Here is an 11,445-nt window from a genome sequence, read left to right on the forward strand (position 1 = left end):
CTCGATAGAGATAGCCTGCGTTGCTGTCGGATCCCCGTTGGTGGCCACCTCTTTCTGACTTGGAGTACGTTTCATTGGCTCAACTGCTCCAGGGCACGGACCCTAATCAGGCAACAGCATGATTGTCCCTTTTCCCACTTTTGCTTATTCTGTAATATTTCCTTGGACTCGGGCAGACATGGCTCTAGCAACATGTTTGTCTGATTTCCCACTTTTGCCTTTTTGAATATATGCCAAATAAAACTTTCTTTTTGCTTTACTAAACTTTGCGATGTTTTTCCCTACAACAGACTAAAACTATTAAAATTAACTGTTGATTAATGCTACAATGAAATGTTCGATCTCTGTCCTGCCTCCAGCAAACTCTTTGACGAACTTGAACTCATTCTCAAGACACAGTCAAAATGTTGCCTACTTTGGGTAGCCTTCCCTGATCCCCCGGTCAATTTTAGATGTCCCTTTTTGGTTCTCTGATAGCACTTTGGCATAGTATATATATGTTGTGGGCCCCTGGGACCCACCCACCCACCAGTACTGAAGAAGAAAGTCCTGGCAATCTCTTTCTGTTAAGATTACAGCCAAGAGAACCCCATGGAGCAATTCTACTCTGTCACACATGGAAGTGCCACGAGCTGAAATTGACTCAATGGCAACGGGTTTGTCTTCTGGTATTGGAAGAGGCCGCACAGACCCGGCTCACTATTGTTTACCCCCATTGCTAACCACCACGTTGTCTCATGATCTTGTTTCTCCAGTCTCTACAAAAGGTTTACGATTAACCCATGTTCCTCCTTGGAGGGTGGAAAACAATTGATAATGATCTAAGGATGAAAACCAAACAAAGCACCCATCCTGTGACAAGCAAAAACAGGATGTCACCAGATAACCCCCAAGAATATCAGTAGAAGATTAACTCATCTGAGACATCACCACCTCAGGGGGAAACTAACACAAAAGATCCATAATCCTGTCCCTATAAAAGACTTCAGCCAATCTCCAGTGGGGGAGGAAGATTTTTTGGAGGAATCTATTGCCCTCTATCTCCTATATATCGATATTTAATAAACCTCTTGCTGCTCACCTCACCCATCTCAGAATTGGCTACTGCAGCAGGCGGCTCCAATCCACCTTATTGTGGTAACAGTATCTAAGCTATAAAAAGTACATGCATACATAGTTGTCTCTCCCACTAGCCTGTGAGCACCCTGAGGCCAGAAATCATCTCTTCTGTTTGTATTCTAAGCTCCACATGCAATGCCCTGCACAAGAGAAGTACTCAGTAAGCACTATTGAATAAACAAATGCCTCTCTACCAATTAAGGATCTGTAGGCATTGAATTCTTATTCTTGTGGAATATTTTATTTTTTATTAAAAATAGATATTTTACTTTTATTTCAAGAAGGTTTTCTTATCCTCAAACCTAAAAAATTCTTGACCCAAAATTAATCCAGCCTGCTGCTTCCCTGTCCTGTTTTTTTCACCCAAAATTGCTAATTGACTTTTCTTTCTTGTTTGAAGAGGAGTCAATAGCAAAACCATTAGCCTGTGGTTTAATGAAAAGAGCCTCTAGGCTTACTTAATTTAAATTTCAAAAGGTCATGGCTGCAGATGGGTGAAGGGCCAAGATTTTAGCTGATATCAGTTTATGGGGGCAGGGTTCAATCAAATCATGTTAGGGTTAGACAATGGTTGATCTACTGTTCTCCTCCCTCCTTTTTCTGTATAACGTTCAGTGTAGCTAGCCTACTTCAAGCCATTGCTTTTTTTTCTTTTCTGAATCAGAAAGGTCTCCCTATATGCATACAGAATAAACCTTAGGTCAATTTCTTTGAGTTTTGAATATTTTTAACATTATTTTCCTTTAGCACGCAAGTATTATTCTCTGATTCCTTCTCATTAGATACTATCCTATCTTTTCTAAGATGTTTATTGAAAATAAAAAAGGGGGGAAGGAGTATGTAGTTTTCATCCCTTACTTTTCAAGTAAGTATATTTTCTCATGATTTTAAGAGAGAAGGGATCACTGCTATGTTGACGACTTTACTTTCTGTCCCCTGACCCAGGGACACTCCATGGATACTCACTGGACAGAGACCCTTGACTGGAGGTGACGATTCTAACCTCAGCTCTTTCTCACTCGGGGCATAGATCTGCAGCGTCTGAGTCAAGTGCTTCCAGAATACTGTGTCGCTTCACTGACCAGGTGTTTCATATTTTGTTAAATGAGTGAAAAGTAAAACCCTTCCACCACGAATATTTAATGAGTTTAAGGGAATGACAGACACAGGAAATTCATTTGTTAAACATTGCAATTTGCAAAGAGTGTCAAGAAGTTAGCCTGAGCTTCCAGATAAAACAAAGATTTGCCTGAGATTGCAAGCAAGTAGGAAATGTCCCCTCCCAAGTATTGTACTGTACCTAGATAATGTCACCATACCAAATAAAAAACCAAACTTATATTACCATAGCGACCCTATAGGATAGAGTAGAACTGCCCCTAGGGTTTCCAAGGTGCTCCTAGTGGACTTAAACTGCTGACTTTTTGATTAACAGCCAAGCTCTTAACTTCTGTGTCACCAGGGTCACACAAATACATGTTTGCATTGGGAAGGCTGCTGATGGAGCAACAATGCTGGGCATCTGTGTAACCTGAGCTTGGACTCTGAATGTCCTCGGCATTCTTGACATTTTGAGACACATAATTCTTCGCTGTGTGGGGCTGTTCTGTGCATTGTAGGAAGTTTAGTGGCATTCCTGGCCTGTGTTCACTAGATGTATGCAGAACCCCTCCACCGAATTATAACAACCAAAGTGTCTCTCCAAACCTGTGTCAAAAGTCCAAGGGAGGCAAAATTGTCCCCTGTGGATGTGTGTTTGCATCTCAGTGACTCCCTAGCTGTCTAACTGAGGTAACTTTCTCAAATTTGAAGCTTCATTTCCTTTTTCTGCACCTTGTGAGTGTAAATTAAGTAGTTGTTATTAGGCCTGAATGAAACAATGCAGTAACATCATTTAGCATGCCCAGTCATGTTATTTGCTATTACTATATCATTATTTCATTTATAATTTTTATTATTATTATTGCCACTGGTATTTCCTCATAACTCTTGCTAGAAGAAAAATATAAAGACCTATGAAGGGAGCCCTGGTGGCTCAGTGGTTAAGAGCCATGGCTGCTTACCAAAAGGTTGGCAGTTAGAATCCACCAGTAACTCCTCGGAAACCTTATGGGGCAGTTCTACACTGTCCTATAAGGTCGTATGAGTCGGAATTGACTCATCAGCAACTTTTTGTTTTAAATGAAGGAAAAAAATTTTCCCAAATTTTCTTCAATGCTTTTGCTGTTTAATATGTGTCCCAGTAATTCTTAGCCACAATATCCTATTGCTGTTTTCCCTAAGCCTACCTATGCTACCTTGCCTCCAATTTCAAATGTTCTTAAAATTTTCAGTTTCATTAAAATGAATTATTGATATCTATTCTCCATCACTATTTTCTCTTAAAACATGTGGCGTGGAAAATTGCAGTCAAATTGCTATTTCTGTCTTAAAATAAAATCATCAGCAAAAAGCATCAACACATAACTCACGAAAGAGAAATTTCGACTAGAAATATGTGGACAGAGACTCAGCTGTATTAGCAAATAAATAAATGTTAAAAAAAAAAACAAAAAAAAACAAAACACCATTTGCCCCTGTTAAAATTATCGAAAGAAATGGCAAAAACATAAAACCTTAGAGATCCACATTGCTTTCAGTTAAATTGATACATGCCTTTGGGAAACCAACTTGCCAACGAGAGTGTGTTCATCCCATTCTGGTCCTGTCAAAGGGACCTGGTCAGGCCTTCCATGGCGACATGTAGAAAACTATGGCTGGTATGTGTACGCCTCTCTGATGCCCCTTGCTCTCTTCGCCTGGGTCCTTAAATGCCTTCCTCTCTTAGCTAGTCTCCATCTGGACTCCTGATTTCTGCTTAGCCTCTTAGACTGATGATCCTTAGGAAAGTGTTATCACAGCTAACCATACCATGTCTCAAAGATAAAATATCCCATATATGCTCTCCTCATTCAAAAATGGGAAGAATTAAAACAAACAAAAACCTACAATCCCTACATCCTACCTCGGATCTTTTGTGGAATGACCCATCTGAGCCCCCCACCCCCACCTTGCTTGCCCTTTGCCAACACACATAAAGCTGGGGAGGGGCCTGGAGGAGAGGAGGGAAGGCGGAGAGAGAAAGGAAACCAAATCATATGCACCCAAGGTCTTCTAAGTGTTTGAACCCTCAGGGCTAGTAATTTCTTTCTCATAATTCCAGTCTTAGTATTTCAATCAAAGGCTGGGGGAGCTCACGAGTGAAAAGCTTGATTTAACATTCTTTATACTAGAAAACAACAGGAAAGAGCCTACATGTCTATGGGAGGGAAATGGCTGAGTAAATAGAGGGGTTGCCCCCTTGTTGATCACTGTGCAATGGTTGCAGATGACTGTATGGAGATCATAAATCGGATAGAAAATGCTACCAATCACAGTTAGATAAAAAATTAGGACACAGAACTGTGTGTGTGCTCTGCCTGCAGCCCTGTGCAACATGTAAGAATCAGTTGCTAAGGAACTGATGTCCCAGATCACTGCAGTTGTTTTAGGCTGGTTTAGGGATTATACTCATTAGAAATCATTAGCAAAAGCATTCTGTTTCTGAAAAGAACAATCCCTGCACACTGCCATGAATAAAAGTTTAACAAAACTTTTCTGGGAAGCGGTTCTGATTTATGAATTCAGCATTAAATCATCTAAGTACATCTGCTATGCACAGTATAATGGTAATTTTTTGGGTAATGATTTCTTAGAATCACAAGTGATGTATAAATTCCCAGTGATTTAAGCATTTGGAGGGGTTTGAATGTGTCCTGGGTGATTGCCTATTCTACTCAAATATGGGTTTGTACAAGGCCTTTGTTCCTTCCTTTTGAGCCTCAGGTTCTAGAAATGCAATCTTATGTGAGAGCAAAGAATTGTTACTCAAGAGGAATAATTCAGCACGCATTAAACAGTTTTATCTTGTCTTTAATTTAGTGTTTTGCAATATATCTCAGAAATGATTAACACTGCTTTATAGAGAATGTAGGAATGAAACACTGCATTAACCTTCAAGTTCTGATGTACTTTTCGCTGTTGTCGCTTGTTAGCTGCTGTCGAGTCAGCCCCTCACTCACGGTGACCTCATGCACACTGGAGCAAAATACTGCCCTGTCCTGTGCTATCCCCATGACAGGTTGTGGATCAGACTGTTGTGATCCATAGTGTTTTCACTGGCTGATTTTCAGAAATACTTTGCCAGGCCATTCTTCCTAGGCCATCTTAGTATGGAAGCTCCGCTGAAACTTCAGCATCATAGTGACACACAAGCCTCCATGGACAGATGGGTGGTAGTTGGGCATGAGGTGCATTGGCCAGGAACGGAACCCAGGGCTCCTACATGGAAGGTGAGGATTCTAGGACCTAGCCTCCAGTGCCACCAAAGTACCTCTAAGGAAATTAGGTAGTGTGGGCCCTGGGACAACATCTCTCACCCTGGGCTCCTCTCATGCCAGTTCCTTGGAGTTGCCTTCTCAGAGTGCCCTGGCTTTATTCCTTCTGTTTGTTCTAGTCTCTTATTGTCAGTGCTCTGACCGTCTGATGAGCCGTTCTTATTCTTCAAACCCCATTCAAGTCTGACTTTGTTGTGATGCAGCTCCACGTCTGCCCTGCCATCTGAGTGGTGTCCCCTTCTCCAGTCCCTGCGGCCAAGCCAGCCTTTTCTGTCCACATACTTCTTCCGGGTCTGGGTCTAATGTCTGCATTTATTGTTGTACCATAAATTCCCGTGGGCAGGGGGCATTGTCTCCCTGGGGTTTGGCTTAGTTTCCAGCACAGAATAAGGCTTCAAGAAGTGTTCATTTAACAAAAAATCGAAGCTTCTATTGTTCCTAGAGATTAATTTATATTATCAACAGTAATTGAGAACTGGGATTTAACTTGTCTACACACATACACACACACACATGTAAAAAATACTGATAAGAATATGCACAAGTTTGATTGCAGGCCCCATCCCCTCTGGCCCCGGAGCATTCAGGTGGGCTGCAGGAGGGGATGTCTAGGCACGTAACTTACGTTTTGCAGCTGGGCATGACTCTTGGCCAAGGTCTCCGACTTCATCATCGTGCTGGACACTTTAAGACTGTAGTTTTTACCATTCTGTGTCTCTTTCAGCTGCTCTTGGATTTGTTTAGTTTGTTTCCTATAGGTTTAAATACATAAATGTATAAATATTTATATAAATTTATTTCTGTTCATATTTTTCTAGGATCATTCATACCCAAAGCCTACATTTGACATCTGCTAAAGCTCAGTAAGCTCAACTAGCAAGGGGAGCCTTTCGCTCACTTTCAACTCAACCAGAAACGATTTTAATTTAGAGAGAACTTGATGTTATCCATCACCATCCAGGGATTCACATTCAATGGCGTGCTCCAAAGGCATAACACATTGCCCTGGTCCCTGTGGACATACAGGCAGTCACTGACACTAAGTGCTAATGTGCATGGAATTAGAAGTGCAGTGGAGAAGTGACTACTGGAAAAGTCTGCAGCCTGGGCCAGTGACCACATGTAACATATTTACAGAGTTACATTTACATGTACACAGTTCAAATACATGTAGGTTAATTGCATGGCTTGCATGTAGACTATGATATGTGTATAAACTCAAAACCAAACCCACTGCCTTCAAGTCGATTCTGACTCATAGCCATCCATAGGACAGAGTAGAACTGCCCCATAGGGTTTCCAAGTCTGTAAATCTTTACCAGAGAAAACTGCCACATCTTCCTCTCCCACACAGCAGCTGGTGGGTTCGAACCATTGACCTTTTGGTTAGCAGTCAAGCGCTGTAATCACTGTGCCACCAGGGCTTCTATGATATAAGTATAGAGACTGCATATTTTCTGTCCTTTGTGGTTTAGGAATAGTTCATTTATTCTTACCAGTAGCCTTGGATGATAATGTTTTATCCCTACCTTGAAAATAATAAACATAGTTAACTCTTAATGAGCACTTGCAATGTGCCAGGGAAAATCTGTTGCAAAAGACCTCTTTAAAGTATTAAAAAGAAAAGGTGTCACTTTGAGGACTAAGGGGTGCCTAACCAAAGCCATAGTATTTTCAGTCGTCTCATATGCATGAGAAAGCAGAACAATGAATATGGAAGACCTATGGAGAATTATGTCTTTGAATTATGGTGTTGGCAAAGAATATTGAATATACCATGCCAGAAGAATAAGCCTATCTATCTTGGAAGAAGTACAGCTACTTAGAAGATAGGATGGCGAGACTTTGTCTCAAGTATTTTGGACATATTATCAGGAGGGACCTGCTGCTGAAGAAGGACATCATGCTTGGTACAGGGTCAGCAAAAGAGAGGAAGACCCTCACTGAGATGGACTGACACAGTGGCTGCAACAATGGGCTCAAACATAGCAACAATTGTGAGGATGGTGCAGGACCATGCAATGTTGTACATGTGGTTGTATGAGTCAGAACTGACTCAATGGCACCTGACAACAACAGCTATGTGCCAAACATCATTGTAAATGCTTACATATATCAAACTCATTTATTATTTACACTAATTCTGTGAAATGAAGCAATAGTGTTCTACCCATTTAATACACGAGAGAACTGAGGCACAGAGAAGTTAGTTTGCCTAGGTCATGTAGCTAGAAAGTGGTAGAACTGGAATTTGAATCCAGCCAGCCTGACTGTACACTCTACACTTTTAACCACCACTCAGAACTGTCGAGCCCATGTTCCCACAGCTTCTGGTTGGGAAGGCTGAGAACTACCCTTGGTGTTTGGGCTTCAGGTAAAGTGCTCCCGTCTGTTTGACTGCTGTTTGGGTCATTCAGTGGCTATTCCAGAAGTATGAATGATGAAGCAACCTACTGCCAGGCTGACTGTTCTCTCCCAGGCTTCACACTAATTATTTATCAGCAGAAGCTTCAGTATAATTTCAGTATAATTTATATTCATCAAAATTCTCATAATCTTTGCATTATCATCCTCTCTGAACATGTGTCTCTTCACCAAGATCTCTATCAAAGATACAGCCATTGGTGGAGGATGTGTGCCATGTCTCAGAAAAGCTGCTTACCCTGAGATTCTCCAGATAAGCAGCAGGGGCTACCTACAGAGCATAGCCCTGAAACCAGAGAGACTGGGGTTTGAATCCTATCTGTGTCTCCTGGCTTCTGCCTCCTGGAAAATCTCCTCTCCCTCCCCAATTCCAGTTTCACAGCTGAATCATGCCCTTCATTTCTAAAGTCTACCAAAGACATCTAAGGCCAGCCTCACCTTCCTTACCTATGAGTTGAAAGTAAAGAGAAAACCTAGAAGTATTTATAGTTGTCATGTGAGCAATATCTGCAAGACTTAAAAGGCTAAATTAATAGTTCTATTACCAACTTCTGGAAACACACGGACTTATTGGCAGTGATGAGAACAATTTTCCCACTGTATCCTTCAGAGTTACTAATGGATTCCATGAACTCAGTCAGAAATTCCTCTAAATTCCAGAAGATGCTTCCTCACTTCAGGCTTATCATTCACTCACCTTCAAACTTTCATCAGATTAACACTTTGCTAAAATATTCATTCTTGGGGGGTCACATCATGCCAAGGGGGACAAGAAAATGGAGAAAGGACCCAAGTGCCGGGGTCTGAGTGATGCTGGGGAGTCGAATATAAATGACCAAGAGAATGTGGGCTTCTGGGTAGGTCCTAACTATTTTGGGGCAGGAACTACACACCCCAGTACACAGGATGAGGTTCAAGTGAATTTTTTTGGGTACCAAAAATAGAGAGGCCCCAGAAGCCTGGAAGAATTGAGGCTTCCAAGCTGAAGTAAAAGAAGTTATATACATATAAACAAAGTACATTACGTGTGAATGTAAGGGGAGGGAGAGATAGAGTCTGCTTAGTTTGTTATCGCCAAGGTTTGGGCAGGGAAACAGGAAACCCAGGAATCAGTAAAAAGAAACAATGCCACGGTGTTACAACATCTAACTGTTTTCAGCAATATGGAGCTACTTGGTATGGGGTGTGGCATTCTTCCCAGAAAAAGAAAAACAAAGGAAAGTTATGCCTGGAAACTATACTGGAAGAAGAACCACACTAAAGCTCTCTGACAAGAAATATGACTCCAGTTGAAATGAGGCTTCAATTTTATTACTCTTTTATTTACATATTTGTTTTTATTTCCTTTGTCCCAGCTGAGCAGGCAGGAAGACAATGACATTGGGGTTAGTGCTCGTCCATTGGCCCAGACACCCCATAACGACCTGATGTTTAACATCCAACACCTGGGAGAGCGCTGGGAGGGGACAGTCATCTCAGAGCCCACTTGCCGCCCTGAGAAGTGAGAGGCTGACTGCTCACAGGACTTACATGCTCAGGTTATCCAGCACTTCGCCATTCCCGTGTTCAAAACAAAAACAACTACAAACTATACTCTAAAAATAAGTGATTAACTACTGCTTCATAGTACTTTGCTTATTATTAAATACGAGATTTCTTTCTCATACACCGCACTTGGGAGGAGAGCTTCCGCACTTGCTGGGTGCGATTATTCCTCTAACGTGTCAGCGTACATGCGTGACTTTGTACATACCCAGCCTCCAAGTCCCCATGTGGAAAATACTGGGTGTTAATGACAGCAAGCCTTTATTGAGTATTTACTCTTGAAACACTATGCTGTGTGCTTAACAATATTATCCCATTCAACCCTTAAAAAATTCTATAATGTACATACTATTTGGGCCATATTTTACCGAAAGGAAACTGAGTCCAAGAGTCACATTGTAACGTTCCTAATAAAACATGACAAACAAGTAGCAGATTGAAGACTCGAATCCAAGTACAGCAAATCCATGAGAAATGTCGGCCAAGATGCATATGGCCTCCCTAGAGAATGGGGAGTATTATGGGCAGCACCAAAGCATGACATTCCCGACTCCCTCTAAACACCGTCGCCACCTAGTGGGAGGACTATGCAAGGCCATACAGTATAGTGGTGAGAGCATGTGATTGAAGCTGGAACTGCTGAGATTCAAAGACCCCTTCTGCAATGTCCTATTAGGTGACTTTAACAAACTAATATTATAAAATAAATTCCAATGTCATCCGAAAAATGCAGCAAGAATGCACAGTTCCAATAGTTGTGAGGACTGTGGACTAATGCATGAAGATCCCAACGTCCCTGGGCTAGTAAGTGTTTAAAAATGAATAGTTACAACTATTGAAGCCAAGAGGACCTAAGGATTGAATAAATAAATAAAATAGAACTAAATACGATATCCTGGTATGGGACCCTGGAACAGAAAAAGGACAGTAGGTAAGAAACAATGAAACTAAGAAATCTGAATAAAGTATGGACTTTAGTTAGTAATACTGTATCAGTACTGCTCCATTATTTGTGACAAACGCACCATACTAATGTAAGATGTTAATAAGAGAGGAACTGGGTGTGGGACATATGGGAACTCTATACTAGTTTTACAATAATTCTGTAAACCCAAAAATAGTCTAAAATATTTTATTAATTTTTTTATTAATTCCAGATTCATGCTCACATGTCCATTATTTTTAAATTTATAACTGCTGTTCTCTTGAAAGATCAACATGTGCAGCCTGTAGACAGGTATCGCACACTATATCTAGAAATTGATCCATTTTTAGAAAAGTAAATGGGTAGAAAAACATAGGCCCAATGAAACACCATTGCACATTGGCTTGGATTTAAGACAAGCTGTAGGAGCACCATCTGTGCCAATTTTTTTTTTTTTAATTGTACTTCAGGTGAAGGTTTACAAAACAAATAGTTTCCATGAAACAGTAGTACACATATTGTTTTATGACATTGGTTAACAACCCCACAACATGTCAACCCTCTAACTTCTCAACCTTTTTTTTTGGTGAAAATACACATGGCCAAATATACCATTTCAAAAATTTCTACATGAACAGTTCAGTGACATTGAGTACGCTCTTCCAATTGTGCTGCCGTTCTCACTTAAGATAAAGGCTTACAGAACAGAATAGTTTCTCATTTAACAGTTACTATACACGTTGCCCTATGACAATGGATAACAATCTCACAACACATCAAGAATAACCTTACTCAACCTTGGGTTCCTATCACCAGCTTCCTTGTCCCCTTCTGCTTTCTGGCCCTTGTCACTGGACTACTGTACCTCATTAGTCCCCTTTAGTTTTACGGGGCTGTCCACTCCCAGGCTGAACGGTGAACCTCAGAGATAACTTCACCACTGAGCTAAAAGGGTGTCTGGGGGCCATACTCTCAGGGTTTCTCCAGACTCCTTTAGGCCAGTAAATCTGGTCTTTT

General features: G+C 41.1%; 1 protein-coding gene across 2 annotated transcripts in view; it reads right to left on the bottom strand.

Annotated features, from left to right (window-relative positions):
• Positions 1-11,445, bottom strand: part of NRG3 (neuregulin 3) — a 1,408,585-nt gene that overhangs the window by 24,716 nt on the left and 1,372,424 nt on the right. For both annotated transcript variants that reach the window (XM_004386524.2, XM_012558425.2), the window contains exon 6: positions 6,160-6,286. In XM_004386524.2, coding sequence (XP_004386581.1) covers positions 6,160-6,286 — 127 coding nt within the window. The remainder of the gene's footprint in view (positions 1-6,159; positions 6,287-11,445) is intronic.

Source organism: Trichechus manatus, unplaced genomic scaffold (assembly GCF_000243295.1).
Source record: "Trichechus manatus latirostris isolate Lorelei unplaced genomic scaffold, TriManLat1.0 scaffold00166, whole genome shotgun sequence".
Lineage (NCBI taxonomy): Eukaryota > Metazoa > Chordata > Mammalia > Sirenia > Trichechidae > Trichechus > Trichechus manatus.